The sequence below is a fragment of the Falco biarmicus genome, chromosome 3 (assembly GCF_023638135.1).
Source record: "Falco biarmicus isolate bFalBia1 chromosome 3, bFalBia1.pri, whole genome shotgun sequence".
Classification (NCBI taxonomy): domain Eukaryota; kingdom Metazoa; phylum Chordata; class Aves; order Falconiformes; family Falconidae; genus Falco; species Falco biarmicus.
Window position 1 is genome coordinate 103,421,948 of NC_079290.1, and position 20,061 is coordinate 103,442,008.

At 42.9% G+C, this 20,061-nt stretch overlaps 1 protein-coding gene across 5 annotated transcripts in view; it reads right to left on the bottom strand.

The window, feature by feature from the left end:
* The window catches only part of LOC130146301 (collagen alpha-1(XV) chain-like), a 129,506-nt gene that overhangs the window by 57,581 nt on the left and 51,864 nt on the right, over window positions 1-20,061 (bottom strand). For all 5 annotated transcript variants that reach the window (XM_056332326.1, XM_056332323.1, XM_056332325.1 and 2 more), the window contains exons 10-17: window positions 16,921-16,998; window positions 15,488-15,550; window positions 12,663-12,788; window positions 10,441-10,503; window positions 8,150-8,185; window positions 7,493-7,645; window positions 2,910-2,978; window positions 19-63 (exon numbers count right to left, since the gene is read on the bottom strand). In XM_056332326.1, the coding sequence (XP_056188301.1) occupies window positions 19-63; window positions 2,910-2,978; window positions 7,493-7,645; window positions 8,150-8,185; window positions 10,441-10,503; window positions 12,663-12,788; window positions 15,488-15,550; window positions 16,921-16,998 (633 nt within the window). The remainder of the gene's footprint in view (window positions 1-18; window positions 64-2,909; window positions 2,979-7,492; window positions 7,646-8,149; window positions 8,186-10,440; window positions 10,504-12,662; window positions 12,789-15,487; window positions 15,551-16,920; window positions 16,999-20,061) is intronic.

A 20,061-nucleotide genomic window follows, 5' to 3' on the forward strand; every position in this document is an offset into this window, starting at 1 on the left:
CCTTGTTACATAGAGTACCTTTGGTCCTAATGGCCCATGCTGTCCATGTCTTCCTGCAGAACCCTACAAAATTACACTGAATTTACTGGTAAATCCATGTAGCATTTCATAATATGTTTCTCAGAAAAACACCTAATTCATAACCACAATTGTTACAAAACCAATGCTGGAGACCAGTAGTATCAAGAGAGAGTAATAAAATGCAAGCATTTTTTTTTTCTAACAAATACTGCCTTGCTCCACATTATCGTGCAACAATCTAAAGATTTTTTTTTCCTACAAATATATAATATTGTCACTGCTTGCTATACATAATTTTAGAAAATATTAGAAATAAAGTTGTTCAACTGCATTTGTTGCAAGGGATTGCTTTCAATTGCTTACAATTTTTGTAATTTGCCTCCTTGGCTAAAATGAAGATATGTTACTAGTTTGGAGGCAACACAGCATTGTCTTGCCAGTTCAAGTTTAAAAGTAGCTTGAAACAAACATTTGGGCATGCAAATTCCTCTCCTGCCTCAGTCATAAAGTACCATTGTGACTCTTTTGATGGTAAAATGAACACCACTTTGTTATTGATCATTTTAAAAAGCTGAATGAAAAAAAAAGTTTTCAACAAAATGACTGAGTTGTCTTCATTGAGAATATGAAAACAAGATACTAATAAACCAAACACCAACAAAACTTTACACTGATCTGTGGAAGAAAGAGAATCGAAATCTTGGAAATGATTGCTGAGCCTACAGGCAAAATAAAACTGATACTTTTCATTCAAAACATAGCTACTACTTTCTCATAGGAAAGTAATAAAAAATTCAAGAGATACAAATTTAGTGCAGATAAATGTAATTTATGTCCTAGCAGCTGCTTTGAGTTACAGCCCTCTTAGAAGAAGATGCTCACAATCAAGAACCTCTGGAGTTGTCATAGGGTGTAAGTGGCTCATAATACTTTTCATGCAGTACAAGTAAGAATGTAGAATCATTTTCATGATTACAGGGCAGTTTTTATGTGCCTCATGTTCTGAGTCAAGCTTTGTGGAGTGACTAAGCAGTAATAGGAAAACAAAATTCCAGGATTTTGTTCAGCTGCAGAAAGACATTTTTGCAGTGTTCATAGATGAGTGACTTGGAAACAATGCCTGTTATAAAACCAAAACTGAGAGTAAGGCGGCCCTTTACACTGCTCAGAATGGGCAATTTTGGCACTGGTTTTGGACATCTCATTTTGGACACTAGCTTGCTTCATCTAACAAATTCTATTCTTATTTTTGTAACTGTATTTTTTGTGCCACTTTTTTAGTATCTAGGAAAAGATGTAAGAGCGGGCAAAGGCCTCCAAGCTATTAAACTGAGTCAGCTGTAACTTCAGTGACTCACAACTTTAAGCCAGCATGGTAAAGAGCTTCTCAAACTTGCTCCTGTCTCCCGTGTTCAGTTTGTTCCTGATGATTCATGGAAACACAAGAAACAGGGTTGGGCAGGGCCTCTGGAGGCCACCTAACCCAGTCACCCCCTTGAAGCAGAACCATCACCAGCTCCCAGTCAGGTCAGTCATGTCTCTGTCCAGCAAAGTCTTGAAAACTTCTGAGAACAGAGATTCCACAGCCTCTCTGGGCACATCACCCTGGTTCTGCACTAACCTCCTAGTGAACAGGTCTCCTAAGGTTTTGCCTGAACATCTCAAGCTGCAAATTGTGACCCCTGTCCCTTGTTGCACTGTCTGGCACTGCAAGGAACAGTTTTGCTTCATCATATTTGCAGCTGCCCCTCAAAGACTTGCAAGCAGCTATCAGATCATGCCCTTGTCTCCTTTCGGCCAGACCGAGCCACCTGAGCTCCTTCAAGCCTCTCCTCAGTGGTCACGCACGCAAGGGCCATGCCAGCTGCACAGCTTTCTGCTGGGCTGTCTCTGGCTTCTCCACATCCTTCTTGAAGTGGGGTACAAAAACCAAAAAGGATTCTGTATGTCAATGCAGCCTCACGAGCCCTGAGTAAAGGGTTATAATAACCACCCTGTACCTGTTGGCAACGCCCTTTCTGATGTGCTCCAGTGCCTGGTCTGCCTCATTTGCAGCAATGCTGCGCTGCGGCCTAGCATTCAGTCTGGCCACAGTCAGCAGCAGCAGCACTTTCTCAAACTTGAGCACCAAAGCTTATTCTGTTAATGCTAGGCTTTGAAAGTCTGTTTCTTTTGGAGTGAACAGAGGGCCAGACTTCTGAAGCCCAAACTAGAACAATGCCGACGGCTCTGGGAGGAACACTGGGCAATTGCCTGCTTTGGGGAAGGCATTATAGGCTGCAGTTTTGATGTAATTGCTTAGAATGAAGACAAATCTAAATGATCTGGTAAGTCCTGACGCATTGTATTCCTATATACCATATTTGGTGTTTTAAAGTGGCCCATACAAGCAAAAATCTCCCAAGACACGGTGACGGAGGAAAAAATATCCCTTCTTCTGGGACATTGCTCCCACACTATTGGGAACATTTTTTTAATTTAAAAATGGTATTTCAGATTATGCACATTTGACTATCAGACTATAACATTTCAGTTTCATTAGTATATATAATTCATCTTCATATAGAAGAAGGGCATCTGTTAGGGTAGAACAAGAAATACGAAACCACCTATTTCATCCTTTAATCTCTCAAAAATATACTGGAAGAGAATGTAAAAATCATCAGCTAACAAGGTATCAGAGAAATATAATGCAAATTCTTTGGAGAACACAGGTATTGTAATGTCATTCTAGAAAACCTGAATCCAGTGCAGTGACTCCAAATCTATAGCTGACTGGGGCTATGTATTTCACAAAAGCAGAGAGGACGCTTTTGTTTTTGAAAAAAAAACCAAACAAAACACCCCAACAACAAACAGCACTCCCCTCCCCAAGAACATCTACTTACCTTTGGCCCTCTTAATCCTGGAATGCTGGATTCACTTAACAGGCTAATGGTACCTGATCCTTCCATGTCCTAATGGAAGAGAAAAGATGCTACAGAATTTAAGAATTTATCTTTTTTTTTTTTTTTTTTCTGTCTCTTTATTCCCTCAACTGTTCTGTTTTCTGGAGTCCTGTAAAAAAATATTAAAAGATACTGAACAGAAATATTTTTATCTTTTCTCATTAACCTTTTTTTGACCAATTCTTGATGTTCTGGAGATAGGCTCCACTCAAATGTGATAAGGGCGTGTTGATCTTCCTTACAGAAACCCTGGCCTTTACAGTCTTGCCAGTTTGACACCATTTCTCCAGCTCTTCAGGCTGGACAGTGTCAGGCAGAAGTGAGATGGCATCACTGTTTTAGGCACGTGCTATGTTTAAGCATGCTGTAGCAGTAATTTTCTGTTTAGCATTTACCTGCCACCTGGCTACTGACATACTGTGACAATGAGTAAGGGTTACGTATACTGATTTAAGGCAAGGAGAACTTGCAGGCAGTTTCTTAAGAGCAGCAATCATTATTCAAAAAGAAAGGTCCTTCACAATTATCACAGTTTAATGTTGAAACCCTTCCTAAAATACAGTGTACTGAAATGAAATTGAGCAGAAAAAAAAAATGTTCTATCACAAAATTGCAGAATTAATTATGTGGTAGGGATCTCAGAGGCTACTTAGTCCAACCTGCCATTGAAAGCAGCATCAACACTGGATTCAAATCAGGGTGCTCAGGGCTTTGTCCCCTCAGGTCTTGGGACCTTCAAGAGACAGAGTTCTGCAGCCACAGCAAGCACCTGTTCCAACATTTGGCTGTTGTCAAAGTGAAAAATATTTCACTTCTATGAATTCAGGACCTCCTCTGTTTCAATTTAGGACTGTTGTTGCTCATCACTCTGTGCACCACTGTAAAGATCCTGGCCATGTGTCTTCTCAATAACCTCCTTTTAGGTATCAGAAGGCTGCTAAAATGCTTGAGCCTTCTCCAAACCAAGCTCAGTTCCCTGAGTCTTTCCCCCAGGTCATGTGCTCCAGCCCACTGACTATTGTCGTGGCTTTCTGCTGACTTCAGAAAGGTGTCTGTGAAGTGGAAGACCTTGAGAGCAGCATTCATATTTCCTGTGGAGATTTTGTAGGGGTTTTAAAGGACACTACACAGAAAGCAGCAATCTCTCTCCAGCTCTCACTGTTCTGACCACGATATTCCAAATCCATGGCAGAACCAGGAGCTCCCAGTGCCAAAGCAGCCAAAGCAATAAAACTGCAGGCTGCCACAATTATCTGTTTTACCCTGACCCCCACCACAGCCACATGTTCCTACCCCTTGCCTTATGCCTAATCTAGAACTCGTCAGACTGTGCTTCAAACCGTCTGGATGAACCATGTCAGCAGGGAACTGTTTGCTTGCTTTTAGCTGCAGTTTTAAATGCAGCTATGCTGGCTTAATTGTTTCCTTTTCTGAAAAGGGAAAAATCTTGACCTTTGTTTGCTCTGCTTCCCTGCTCACAGCCATACAGGCTTCATTTTCACCCTCTGTGCCCTGTGTTAAATCCTCTCACTTTCCCGTGAGCCACTTTATATCACTAAAATGGCAGAAAATACATTACTTTTTGGGGGTGGGATGGTTCTCTAAAGTTTTAATAAATTAAATTGGCTTGTGGAAGGATTGATGGAACACTGGATGTCAGTGCATGTGAAGGGCAGGCATGTGCCAGGAACGGCTGCAGATGGGAGGAAGAGCAGGAGCAAAGCAGAATCTACACCTCTTGGTGGCAACGAGCCCTTGTGTCAGCTTATCCTGATTAGAGGACCCACACTCCTCGCCTGCTTAGCTATCTGCTAGTTACTGACTGGAAATGGCTCAGATTACCATAGGTCTGATGTACCTTTGTGATGCTATAAGGGAAAGGAAGACCAATGAGATCAGCTTAAGCTGCTATGGAATAACAACCTAGCGCCAAAGTCTGGAAAACATCAACTGATCTGACTGCAGTGAAAAAGATAGACCTCATTCTTTTGCCCTTTTCCACCAGCTCCACGAGAGCAAGAACAGGAGAAGCAGAAGGAGCACATGGCTGGAATCAGGTCTTTCCTTTAGGGGACCAAGGTGGGAGACACTGAGTCATCAGGTGGCCTCAAGTCCTTTTATGCAGCTTCACCTGAGACTGAATGTTACTCAGGCTTTCGTTGTGCCCCTCTATCAGCTGCCAGTATATCAAATATAAACAGAAAATCTGCTGATATTCTGTTTATCCTGTTTAACCAAACACTCGTTACTTAGGGTAAACCACAAGCTGTGTTTCTGGGTCCTTCTTTCCCTTGCCTCCACTGTGCCAATTTATTTTTCCCTTTAGAAGAGCACTTGATGCCTGCTTTATATAACACACCATCGCTTTTGACATCTGCATGTTTTTAATGGGTTTACCAGGTACCTTCTGCAGCTCAAACTGTTCTTTTGGCAAGCATAAGTGCCAGCAAACCCCATGCCATTTGGTTTTTGCACATAGCTGATCACAGATGCTAACAAGTGCTAACAGGAATGCTTTACAGAAGCAGCCTTACAGCAACAAACAGACTGCCAAGCAAAAGGTAGTGCTGCCCCATTGAACCAGCAGACCACAGCGCTGCCTTAGCAGATGGCAGGGGTGGGCATGCAAAAGATCAGCTAAACTAGCAAGTCTGTTAACAGTAGTATTCCCCTCTCAGGGAAATGACAGCCATGCCAGTTCTGTTTGGACTAGATGAAGTTCAAGATGAAGCCAGTCAAGATAGTGTTGCGCAGTCAGAGCTGGGATCCTTCTGTGTCTGTGTCTATAAAAGTGGGGACTTCCAGTTTTCATCTCTCCTGATCATCTGCTAACTTGGCTCCTCTGAGACTTAGGTATCAGAGGTGGCAGAGTCTGGTCCTAAGCACCTACCTGCAGGGAAGCTCTTTGGTGTCAAAGAGAGGCAAAGCTGGCTTCCACTCAAATGGTGTGAATGGGGAAGAGTGGAGTCTCTCTTAACACTGGCTCCTCAAGGGTCACAGAAGATGGCTGTAAGTCAGAGAAGCCATCATCCTGGGCTAAAACTCAGACCAGGCCTAAGGACGAAGATGTGGCTTGCTGGTAGTTCTTATCTCATCCTGAGACGAGTGCATATTTATTCAGGTGAGACTCTGTACCAGCCTTTATAGCACACCTAAGTTAAGAGAAGGGAGTATTTGTACGCTTAGGCTTTGTGCTGTTCCTCACTAACAATTGCCATGCTGGCAACTAAGAACTTGCTGGAGAGAGTTTTTTGTCCACTGACATCCACTGACAGCAGTGAAATTATTAACCAGTAGTGTATATAGTACAACATTAGTCAGGCATCAGAAATCAGAATATGTCTCTAAACAAGTATTAGTGGTCACCTCTGCATCTGGAGTACTTAAAGTGTCTCTGGAGTGGAAATACAAAAGGGGTATTTCTAGAGGAAATACAAAAGGGGTAGTCTAGATGCGAGAAGAAATGTGTGAGTAAACTGGTATCTTTTAAACACCACCACTTCACTGCAGCTGTTCTGCAGATGGCCAGTAGCTTTGGTCAAACATTGCTTAATGCTCTGATGAAACTGCCCTCGGTTTCTATGCAAAATTGTATTATATCCCATGATATACAAAAAGGAGAACTCTGGAAAGACTTTCCTGAGCCAAACAGCTAAATTAGAAATGAAAAATGCCTGGAAAAAGAAAAAAAGGGAAGACTCATATGTGAATACTGATGTAGGCAATTTGTCAGCCTCTCTTCCCAAAGATGTTAATTGGAGTAGCTCTAGCTCTTGATCTTGAGTGTGCTCCCCTTGCCTTTCTGTATGCGAAGCCACTTTCTGCTCCAAAGAAATAATCTAAATGAGTTCTCAAATGACACATAAAACTCAGCTTGAGTTGGCCAGATCTTGTATTTTAAAGTGCTCAGGATATTAATTTCAGGAGTAGAAAGAGTAGCATCTACCCTTTTTTTTTTTTTTTATAATAGAACCTTTTTATTGTGAGTAGAACGGACCGTGAGGTCAGATGTCCAACATCTGTCTCTGTATTTACACATTACATATGTGACTTGCCTTAACTAAATTTGTGGCTTCAAGAATGACAGCGTAAGTCATACCTTAAGGGGGACCTGCAGTTCAGTTTTAAAGAATACTGGCAGGTCTGTATGTATATTTAGATCATTGCGCTAAATTATTTAAATGAAAAGAAAGTGCTAAGGAAGTTTTCCCTGGTCATACAGTATTTGAGTATTTATATTAGCAATTATATAAGCATCAAAAATAGCACCTGTTACTACCAAATAGTTACATGAAAATTGCCCAAAGAACTCTATTACTTCCATGGTCTAAGCATGGCCAATTATATGGTCAAATGTAAAAGGCATTGTAGGCTACTCCTAGGCAAATTTCAGTCTAGAGCAAATGACTTTATCTGTCATCAATTCAGCCTTAAATAGCTGTAAAATATACAGGTGATAATGCTGCCCCTCCCCTGAAGGAAGCAGATCCATAGCTACAACAAACCCCATAATAGCAAAATACCTCAAATCCCATATTGTAGCTTAGTCCTGGAGGCCCAGGAGGTCCAGGAGGCCCAGGGGATCCAGGAGGTCCTGGAGGTCCAGGTTTCCCAGGAGACCCAACAGCTCCAGCTTCTCCTTTGAGGCCTATTGATCCAGGGACTCCAGTATCACCCTAAAATAAAAGGTCAGTCTATTGGTATACTGAACATGCCTAAGTAGATGCAAGTAAGTATAATCATAGAATCATGGAATGGGTTGGGTTGGAAGAGACCTTAAAGACCATCTAGTTCTGTCCTCCTGCCATGGGGACACCTTCCACCAGGCTCCGAGCCCTGTCCAGCCTGGCCCTGAGCCCTTCCAGGGATGCAGCACACCCCCCGACCATCTTTATGGCCCTCTGGACCCGGCCAGGCAGGTCTGTGCCTCGTGCTGGGGGCCCCAGAACTGAACACAGTACTCCAGGTGGGTCTCATGAGAGCCAGGCGGGGGGAAGAATCACCTTCCTCAGTCTCCTGGCTACACTTCTTAGAGAAGTATGTCAGCCAGCTGAGAAGCCAGGCTTGCTGACTTCATTAGGTTTGGCAGTAATAATGTTTAGGGCTTCTCAGCCCTTTTAAGTGATGTGCTGTATTACAGTGACACTGTTATCCCATAGAAACACTTCTTTTTTTTTTACCTTTGGACCAACAGAACCAGGAAGACCTCGATCACCCTGTAAAAGAAAACCAATCTTAATTACTTACAGTAAGAACACGAGATAAGCAACAAAAGCACAGTTATGGTATTAGATTTCTGTGTTGTTTAATTTGATGTCATAATATCCTTTACATGAAACATTAGACCTCTTAGTCAAAAAGAAAACAATCTGTAATTCAGGCGTTATGGTAACAAACCAATAGCTCTCGTCTAGTATGCAGACAGTATGCAAACTTGTGTCTCAATTATTGCTGCAGATTTTAAAGGTCTGGAGCACACAGAATTAAGCATTGCAGGTCACATCCTCTTGCTTTTGAACGTACATGTCAAAACCCTCATGGGACATAACAGAAGCAGAAACTGATCCCACACAAGTTGTCGAGGGCACCGTCCCAAACCAGGGGCATGATGAGTATGATTTTAAGGCTCCTCTGGAGCAGTCAAGCTATTTGATTTGCTTTTATACACTTCACTTAGATACTGTTTTTTCCACTTCTAGTTCACAGAACAGACAGAAAGTCACAGCATGCAAATACTTCTTTTCCAAATTGCACTGAATCTAATGAAATTAATCGCTATATTGGCAGGCTCCTGTCCTTACTCATTCAACAGAAATATTACTTGAGTAAGATCTGAAAAAAATGAGTAAGAACCAGGAGTAAAATGCTAACAATGTTTTCTTCCAAAAGTAATGGCAAAAAACCACATCAAAATTCACTCCAAGGAACAAACTGAGTTTACTTTCAGTGCATCCTGCAGATTTTCCCCATAATCTTCTCTGGATTATTTGGGAATGATGATTAAAAATAAGGTATTGCAATATAGATTAATCAAGGTTTTCAGAAAAAAAGAGTAGCAGAAATGGAAAAATCCTATTTTCCCAAAGTGCTGAGGATTGTATTGAGCAGGTGCAGATATGTAGTGCTTTGTTTCTAGTTACGGGGTTTTTATCAAATATACACAATGCAGAAAACAGGCTCAGTGAAGTGTCCTTTTTTTTTTTTTGAGGATTATGCCCTTTTTGAAAATTTAATCTTTATTCCAGTTGCTTCCCTTTCCACATCCTTCTCTTCTTAAAATATGTGGATTAGATTCAGTTTACTTCACCTAGACTTATTTCTATTCTTAGACTCCTTTGCGTAAAACACATACCACTGATCACAGCAGATACAAGAACAAATTTATAGCTGTTATCTCTTTTTTATTTCACTGCTTGCCCTACTGCTGTACTGCTTATCACCTTACTGCGCTGTGCCCGGGAACATCCTGATAGCAGCAGTGGCAATGCGCTGGGGCTGGCAGGTGGCCAGGGCATTGCTGCTGTTCCTGTGCTGCTGTGCTGGACAGGCTTGAACTCCAGTGTGAACGCGAGTCAAAGGGACTGTGACCTGTGGACGAGTCCACGCTGCAGCAGGTATACCCCTGGAGAGACTGTGGTGCACAGATCAGGCTTCACTTGGAGCAGGTGCACCACTAAGGGACTGCAGTCTGTAGCTAAGACCAAGCTGAAGCAGGGGCAAGGGAAGGAGTTTATTGCAACATTAAACCCTATGGTCTCGTCCACAGGGACCAGGGGTGAAGACTGTAATGAAAATACCTTTAAATTGTAAATTGGGATTTGAGTTGCATGTTGTAGTAATTAACGTAGCAGGAACCCCTTTTTGCTAGCCAGGCCAGGAGCAAGGGGAGGAGTTCATTGCAATGTTAAACCCTATAAACTGACCCAAAGGGTCAAGGGGTGGAGAATGTCATGGAAATATTTGTAAATTGTTGTAAACCATTATCTGAGTTGCACGTTATAAGAGCTACTATAGCAGAAACCACCTGAACCAGTGGAGGACAAGCCTTACAAGAAGCAGTGCAGCAGTGACCCGACCTGAGCCGGCTTTGGGGCTCCACACAACACACCACCTCTCCTGTCCTGAGTGACCACCGTAACAGGTGGAGCCCAAAGTCATGGAGCTTGAAGACTCATCCGTATGAGTCCAGCCATGACTGCCTTTTTAGTGGTGAATCACAACAGAGTAGCTCATACTGCATTTTGCATGTTGAATGCTGCACGAAATGAGTCTGTACCCAACAGGGAACTCTGGGTTTCTGAACATGCCTTTTGAGATCTGCTCTAACATGCCATTAGCAGCTGGGTTCAGTTAAACAAATACTGAAGCCAGCCAACACTGTGTTGCAGGGACAACAATTTATGATTTTTACAGCCTTAGAAATGACAAAGATTTTCCACTGAAGTAGGAGCAAGACAGACATTTAACTTACCTTTTCTCCCTTCTGTCCTGGTGGGCCAACCACTCCATCAAGACCAGGAGGACCCTGAGGACCCTGTAGATGACAGTAAATCTAAAGCAGGTACCAGTTGAGAGCTCAACTCCTAGCATATGCATCTAACTATTTTGGACCAACTGATGATCCAGCATTATGAAAGACTAATGTGTAGCACCTAACACCATTAAGTTCTAACATTTGTATTTCTTGTCTTCTGACAGTTTGGCTGTGTATCAAAACAGTATTTAGATATATTTTAATAGAAAACTATGTCACACAACCACAAAATAATAAAAAATAATATAAACCAACATAATGTAAATATAATGTTAGCATGCAAAATAACGGTGCTATCCAAGCAGATTTTGATGGCACTGCTCCAGATGGGATGGGGTTGAAATCCATGTGTACTTCAGCCATCCCCCTTTTGGTAACCTCGATGCCAGGTGAAAGCTAGCTGAGAAACCGTTCGTTTTGACTAAGTCAGAAAGTGTCCCAGGTTTTCTGTGTGCTTCAGTTTTGACAGGAAAAATGTATATTTACATCTCCACCCAATTTCCTGCATTATATCCATGATTTAGCACACATTTGAGCGAGCAGCCAGGCTGGGAAAAACTGGCTTTGTAGGGTCAACCAGTCAATACAGGTACTAAAGGCCAGCCCACAGTAACTAGTCATGCAAGAAAGGGAACAGTTGCACACATATTTGCATGGCCTCTGTTTTTAAAATCAGGTTCTGAAAGCTTTTAACTAAGTTTACAGGTGTGCATTCTGGCCTCTGAGAATCTTTTACCTATTTTTTATTCTTCTGTTTTGGGGAAGGATATAAATGGTTGCAGAAGGAGATAGAAAACATTTTTTTTTCTGGTCTTTGCAGAATGGTCTCAAAGGCCTCATTTTCCCTGCTCTCCTTACTTTCCCCCCACTGTTTTTGCCCTTTGGATACATTGTGTGTGACGGAATAACTAACTGATTCTTTTTAATATTAAAAGATCAACAATATTTTCAGAATTTTTCAAATATTTTCATCTTGTATTTTGCCATGATTACATAGACAGAGGAGGATTAGAAAAGATGTTGGACTAATGACAATAATTGTTTTAAATTTTAGTGACTATTTCTCCTATCCTGCTTAGTAATTTTAAGTTTCATTGCTCTAAAATTGCTTGTTTCCTTTACAGCTTTTAAACAGTCTCTCTGATGTCGCTGGCAAGCAACACCTGGAGATTTCTTATCCACTTCAAGATGTTCATGCATTTATGAGCTACTTTTAAAAAATTACCATAGATGTCCCTGTTTCAGCTGGGGTAGAGTTAATTTTCTTCTTAGTAGCTGTTGCAGTGCTGTGGTTTGGGTTTGGTGCGAGAACAATGTTGACAGCACAGTAATGTTTTGGTTGTTGCTCGGTAGTGTTTACACCACGTCAAGGGTGTTTCAGTGAGCAGCTGTTGGGAGGGGGCACGGCCGGGACAGCTGCCCCCCCTGACCGAGGGGTGTCCCAGGCCATGCGCCCTCATGCTCAGCATGTACAGCTGGGGAAGGAGGAGGAAGGGGGGACATACGGAGTGATGGCGTTTGCCTCCCCAGGCCCCCGTCAGGCTGGAGCCCGGCTGTCCTGGCATGGCTGAGCCCCTCCTGCCCGCCTGGGGGAGTGGGACTGGGAGTGGGGAATGGGGAATGGGGAGTGGGGAATGGGTGTCTCCTGCTGCTTCGCTTGTGTGTGCAGCTTTTACTCTACCTATTACACCGTCTTTATCTCAACCCATGAGTTTTCCTGCTTTTACCCTCCCGATCCTCTCCCCCATCCCACTGGGGGGGGGAGTGAGCAAGCAGATGCATGGGGCTGAGTTGCCGGCTGGGGTTAGAGCACAGCAAAGTGATTTAGCATACTTCATTTTCCTGAAAGCACTACAAGAAAAATAATCCTTGGCTTTATTCAGTGTCAGTAAAAGCATCATTACTTTTTATTTATTCTGGTCCAGATTCACCAGTATCTGTCTGCCAAATGTACATCCTGCTGTGGAGTAATGTGCTATGGTTAACTAGACATTTATTTGGGTGGAGATTTTTTTTTTGTAAAAAATGTGCATAAAATCCAAGGTCTTCAATTAAAAATATTCTGCAGTGTTGCTATGAATTATACAAACTGTAAGCCTTAGAACTTAGTGTCATAGGACAGAAGCAACATTAATGTTTGTGCACGAACGGGTACTCACTTCAGGACCTGGTTCACCAGGAGCTCCATCCTCCCCTGGGGAGCCAGGAGATCCTACACCTGCATCAGGTGCTGGCTTTCCGGGAAGACCAGGCAGTCCTGGGGGGCCCGGTGGCCCCGGAAGACCCTGGATAAATCAGCAGTATTGTTAGAAATGGCCCAAGCCAGCTTCACCTGCATATGCGTGGAACCAAAAAAACTCACACAGACTGTTCAGGTTCAGAAAACTCTCAGCTTGGGTTACCATGCCCCTTCTGCTTCATTAAGGACCAATTACACTTTCACAGATACACTCCTTACACACAGTCAGTCTGAGCTCCTCCATCCCTGCTCTCTGAACTGTGCCACCTCACGGCCCGCGACAGCAAGCAGGAAGCTCAAAACCAAAACAATTCCATCAGCACTCTGTAACCCAGTACGGACCTTAGAGATACTCCAATGATTGACCTAATGTTAGGAAGCTCAACCAAGATGAAATCAAGGGACCACTGAACAGAGGGAAGCGGTTAGTTTTTTCTCTATTCATTTCAAAGGGTGTCTCCATGCTATTGCTGGAGCACTGAGAATCTGTACTCATGGTCAAGACCTGACTGTTCTTGGTGCTGTAAAAATGACCTCTGCTCCAAAGATCTATCCTGCATGGGCATAAGTAGATCTATTTAAATTGAACAAAATGAACGAAGAATGTTACTTTAGGAGAAATAATAAGTTTGCAAATGTTCTGTCATGGCCAAGTCCATCCTTGTTACCGATTGCATTAGCAAGCAAATATGAGCAGCTTGAGATTTTGGCACATGGCACTGCAAGGCAAGAACTCTTTAATTCTGACTTAGGATCATCTACGGGATTCTGTTAGGAAGATGGTCATCTTGGATTTTCAGTAAAGTCAACAGAGCCTTCTGCAGGGAGCCTTTCCAAGAGTCTCATTAACTGCATAGGGCATCTAAAGAGGCTAGTCTCCTAAAGTAGGCGAGATAATTAATGTTCAACACATGGCAATTCCCTTCTGAAGAGCCTTGTAATAAGGTATTCAGCACTTCAGAGGAAAAAACAAAGAAACAGAAAAGAAGTCTTGAGGCAGAAATCAGTCTGAGAGAATGAAAAATATCATTAGACGTGTTGAAAAACAATGGCCTCGGAATGTTGTAGCATTCTGGAGTGCACAGGAGGCAGCCGGCCAGGGAGTTCATTCCTCAGAAAGTTGCAGTATTATTGATGGATGAAAACAGTTTCTAATTTCAGGGTGGAAATGCTCCATCCCAAAGACTGCATAAAAGATTATCTCTCACTCCATCTAGATGGATCAGTAAAAGCCTTCTCATTTATGTCCCTTCATCTTCAGCCACTTGACTTCTCATTTCCCTAGCATTTGTCTCTAACTGTGGATGGAAAACCATATTATTTGCAACTGTAATACATATTTTATAGATTGCTACTTGGATTTTCAACAGGAACATGGTAAAAGTAGATCTGGCTGACTGTCTAGAGATAGTGGGTGAAGAAGCGGCTCAAGAACAAAACAAAACATAGAAAATAATTTCAGATCTGGCAGCAGGTTCTACTTCATAGATACTATTTTTCCCCCCAAAAGGCACACCGTTCTGTCAGCATGTATAGGAAAGATAGCCTCTCCCCTGAAAAGAAGAGTCCAGCAATGAAAAGGTAGAAAAAAAACCATGCCAAATGTTTCATCTGCCACTCAGCAACTCAGAAGCGGAGTAAGAAAACCAAGCCAGGTGTCCCATGTTTAATGCAGAGCTGTGCTCGTCTGAGTACTGTCTCTCAAAATATGTCAATTCTGTGAAGGGAAAGCATGAGAGCAACACACTGATTCAGTCCTTAAAACAAAGCTCACTTGAGGCCGTTGATACCTAATGCTAAGTGTGGCAGAGTAAGCAAAAAAGTGAAACCAGTGCTTACTGTCCCACTTGAAGCACTGTTTACCGAGCCCGCTGAGCCCCAGCACAGCCGAAAGCTCAGGAATCAGCTGCATCCCACAGCACGGCTACCACAGCCTCTGGCATGAACTGAAACTGATGCTGACCTTCCTAATCATTATGTCTACAAAATGAACTAGTTTTCTAGATTGTCTAGCCACTTAAGGTCTTCTGAAGCTGAGAGACACCTCCAGGAAAAGGATGAGGTCAACATCTAAGGCAGCGACTGCTTTGACTGTCCCAGTTTAACCGGTGGCCAAGGATGTGTTAACAGCCCAAGGCTCAGGTTTACCTGGCATGAATGTTCCTTCCAACAACGAAAGTCTGGTCTCATGTCACACAGCCCAGAGAACCTCACTCAGGAGCACATGCATCAAAATCTTTTAACCTCCACTAATCCAAAGCACCTCTCCCTGCCAGCCAGCCTTGACGTGACGGTGTTACAATGCTTCACAAAGGCAAGGATACACAGAAGTTCAAATGACCACCAAAATGGCCCAACAGTGGGAGCTGCAGTGTAAAGTATTTCATACAGATATACTTATTTTTCAGAACATGTACTCCAAATTAAAGAAGCATAGAACAGCATCATTCCCATCTCTCTCCTCTTTGCTGTCTCCTCGGAATCAGGTTAACAGCATTTTTCTCATTTTAAAAAGTCCTCTTGCCATTATTTCTTTGCTGTCCTCTTTCTTTGTCACACTTATTCCCTGATCACATACACTTAGGCCTTTTCAGATCTTGACATGAAACTCTACAAAGCATTTCTGGATGCTGTGAATTAAGCATGTACACAGGTTGCATTGTGAAATGCACCTTCTACAATCTGGATGAGTAAAGTAAAGCTCTTTCTTATGCTAATGAGAGATAAACATCAAAATATACTTACTCTTAAAGTCTCAGTCTCTCTGTCAATGTCTCCAGAACCCGATTCTTCAGGTTCCAGTCTATTCTGAAATTAGAGGAATCATGTTTTAAAGTATTGCTTCTAAAGATGACAAATGAAAACATAACTTGCCAATTACTGCAAACACACTTATAGTCAATATCCTTGCAGCAGACTGTCACTGGTAAAATAAATTATAATACAACAAAAAACATTTCAGTCATGTTTCTGATGTTCAACACCATCTTATTTTGTAGACAGTCAGCTCTGTATTTACCTGCAGATGCTCTATGAGTACAGTGATAACAGTCCTGCAGGACACACGCTATGTGACTGTTTCAGTGAACCGAAAATGAAGCAATATCTCAGACAAATTTTAACTTTGGAAAGATACCCGTCAACATGAAGAATATCCTAAAATGCATACCTAACAAGTAGCCATTATTTCCTAGAATGTGCCCCTTAGTTCAAAAGCCAGATTCTGAGATCCCTACAACTGGAATCCAAAGAGTCATTTTAGAAAGGGAAATTAAGATACTAAAGCATTTTCTACAATGTGTTTAGAGAAGCAGCCCCTGGGTGAGAAAAGCTGTGGGAGTGGAGCAGCTTGCCCCAGCGGTCCGGAGCTGCCTTGCTGGTCGGCACCGGCGTGGCCGAAGAGCACAGCCCTTTCTGCGCTCTGGGTTTATGCCACAGAAACAGACTGGTATGATTTAGCAGACCCGAGATCAGGGGAGCATATAACCCATTTCGGCCACTGGAATATGTTGCAAACTACCTTGTTACATACTCAAAATACTCAGGGTGACAGGTAGTTTTGTTTAAAAGTCCACCACAGCACTTGCACTGGTGTCAGTGGCGCGCCGTGTCTGCATGTAAAGTCACTCCCACACCACAAATTGAAAATTCAGGCCAGAGTCATCCTTCAGCTGCATACACATGCACCCTCATGGCAATGCTGGGAAAGGTCCCAGTACAGGAGAGAGATGAATCTGAAACATACTCTTTACCACTCCCTGAACACTCAGCGTTCAAGATACGAACACTGTCACCACGCTGCTCTACGTTGTAGTACTTAATGACAGCAAACGTAAGTGACTGCCAAACCATTTCTGTGTTCAGTAGCAGGAAGAAATGAATAATTCAGGTTTATAATGCCTTTTTGAGGAAATTTTGTCTTTTTCTCCTACATATTATTGCTTTTGCAGGGGAGAGCACACACATCGACTGGCTTTTTAAAAGGTGAATACTGGATGTTTGTGTAGATTACAGTACTCACACCCTTTAGCCAGACATTTATTTGCATTTCTGCATGTGTGTTTTAGAGAACATGGTTATGTCTGTGGCAGTCAGGCTACTTTCCCAGAGAAAACCTCCTGTTCAGTTCTGAGCTCCTTGATGGCAAGCCCAGCTCAGTGACAGAAAACCTCACTCACTAATCCTCCAGAAGGAGCGGGTGGTCCTGCGGGTCCTGGGAGTCCAGGGGGTCCTGGCAACCCCTCACCAGGATCACCCTAAAACAGGGACAAGTATAAATCAGCAAGCATTTAATCATAGCAATGCAGAGCAGAGTTTTTCAGCACTAGCTACAATCCATGTGGATTTCTCATCACAAGCCACCACCAACATGCCTGCTTAGATGCTAGGAGCAGAGCTGAGCTTTGTTCGTTCCTGAGACAAGCTCCCAAGAAACATGATCTTTGCGTTGGCAAAGGAAGAAAGGACTTTTTCCTTTCCGACTTCTGCAATGAATTTGCAAATGTACAAGCAGCATTAACAGTGTTAGTGTATATTTCTTATCAGAATAACGTTTTACAGTGGAACTTGCATTTTTAGGGTACATTATATGCCCCACTCCCCCCCTAAATAAATATGTAGAAAGTGGGTTCACACCATGGTACTCAACAAGTGAACTTCTTCGTTTTATTGCTGCAATCTGTAATGCTTTTCCCAATACCATGTCATGATTATTTTTCTCTGTACTGACCTTTATCTACTGCCAACACAATGAAAGGGCCTCTTCAGAAATGTGTCATTTTCTCTCATAATTACTACCATCTCTTCTTCTTTGGCTTTATTACATCATCTCTGACATTTTGCTGAGGTTAGTTTTAAGTGCTTCTGCTTAAGCAGTTTACGATTTTTATTAAATTTTCTGCTCGATTCCAGCATTTTTCACTAAAGTCAACAGCAGAGGTTCTGCCTCAACTTTTTAAATCTACACTGGAAGTCTTTATCATGAATCTTTTAATTTTCAACTATTATGTCCCTTTTTCTGGAGAATTCACTACATGGGATTTGGTCTTTGTGTTTTGAACTGTTTTGGGAGAAGGATGTGCCTCTGCATCCCCTAAAATGTGGCCAATAGGATCATACATAACCAGCAGACCAAAACACTGTGATTGCTTAGTACGCATGTTGTTTTCATCAAATGATTGGCACTCATTTAATTTCTTTTTTTTTTTTTTTTGAAGTCTTGTATACCTCTAAAAATGATTGAGCCCACTTACATTTTACCCGATACATCTGACAGAGGGAATGCCAGGAGAAAATACCGTGTCCCCCTCTCTCTCCCTGGCTGTCTCACATGCCTTGCCTTTGGCACGCCGTAGCCGCAGCCCACGGCTTGGTCAGTGCCTCAGTGTGCGTTTTGAACATTCTTCCTACGTGGTGATCCTGGTTTCAGGACAGATGTACGTTTAGAGGGGAAGCAAAAGCAGTGTCACTGCTCATATCCCAGCGCTTCCCTCACCATCGGGAGAGAGGAGCTCAGCCTCCCCTGCCCAGCGCTCCCGTGGGCGCAGCCCGCTGCCCACCCGCCCGGGCACCGCAGGGCCGCCGGCTGCGAGCTCCTTCCCACCTGCGCCGGCGGCCAGGGGCCAGGGCGCTTGCACCCGCCTGCTTGCAGGGGACAAGTCACAGGGACACCGCTGCCCCGTCGCCAGCCTCTGCTGGTCTGTGCTGCACCCTCCCGCCTGCCGGATCGTTTTCTGGGCTTATCAGCGTTGTCATTATCTCCTCTAAATTCATATATTCAGTCACACAGCAGGAAACACTGAATTATACCTGCCTCTTGGTCACTTGCTCTTTATGCTTGAGAATTCATTAGATAAATGTATGCATTCGTTTCTTTGTTCCCTGTGGCTTTGTCAGATGGTTCCTATAGTGATACTTCAGTCATATTCACAGAGAATGTGTTTGTTTAATCTGGGGCTATTTTCACTGTCTGCCAGCATGCTCATTTACAGATACTTTTCATTCATCTTAACATACCCTTTGGGTTTTTTTCCAGTGATTATTACTTTAGCTCCTGTCAGTGGTTTGTGCTTGTTTTCATGCAGTTTCTTCCACTGTGAGTGTACTGCAAGGAAGTAACCCCAGCTCTCACGTTTGGGTCACAGTCATTTCTAGGAAGCCTAACTGCATCCATTCCCGAAGAGCATCTCATGGCTGTATCTCTGTGCTGCAAGGACCACAGTGAACAAGTGACGGCCACCTCCCCACCCGCCACTGACATGCAGCACCCCATGCATTCCCAGCTTTCCATTTTCAATGAAATGAACCATAACAGGTGGATCTTGCTACTGTTCCTCAAGTTTAAATACTATGCTGAAAAAGTGCTGTCTGCCTTTACAGAGCATAACTGGTTCGGATTTTTTGTGTGTGTGCACAGATCAAACCTTTAAGTTTTGCTCACTCTACCAACACAACAGGTCCTAGGAAATCACGCTGATTGGGCTAATGAAATAATTTTCTGTACCACTAATACTTTAAAAATTATTCACATGTGTAAAAGAGGATCAGAGCAATGTCTTCTTGTTTGCCCTGCTTTCTGCTGCAGGAATTGGGTCTGGTTAAAGTCTCGCCAAGAAAAAGTTGTGCATATGAAGCTGTCAGCATTCTTTAGTGCTTCTGAACATATTGTCAGGATTTTTAGCAGCTGCTCTCTAACTTATCTTCACAATGCTTCTTTGAAGTGTCCCTTGAAAATATTATTTTTAAAATGGAAAACAAAGCTTGAGCCTTCACTAAAGTAGCCGTGTAAGTAATCAGGAATAGACTACAGGAGTCTTTTGCTTCCAGATATAGCCTCTGCTCACTATGGCTAAGCTGCTCCTCCTGCTGCCAAAATGATCGTCTTCTGGTGCCTAATCAATAAAATAAGCTGAGGACCATTCCCTGGCTCTGAGGTCAGGCAGAACAGGCTGGCTGTGTTCACAGTTCTTAGGTTCTTGGCTCCGGGCCTTTTAGACATACATGTTCAAAGCTAATTTTTTTTAGTATAGGGGTCTTGTGCAATTTTCTTGAAATAGCATGAGAATAATACTGCAACCATCAGCATGATGAGTATTTGAAAGTAAAAAGCCTGCTGGGCTAGCACGTCAAATGAACAGGGTCAGCCTCTGCACAGTCCCATCTTGCAGCGTACTGGGAAGAGTTATCAGTCGATGCCAGCCCTGAATGATGCTGAGCCACCATCTGAGAGGTCTATTTGACACGGGCCAAAACATTGTCTGGGAGCGTGCTTGCAAGCCTGACCTGTCAGCAAGTCAGTTGGTTGCTGGGCCGGTTTCATT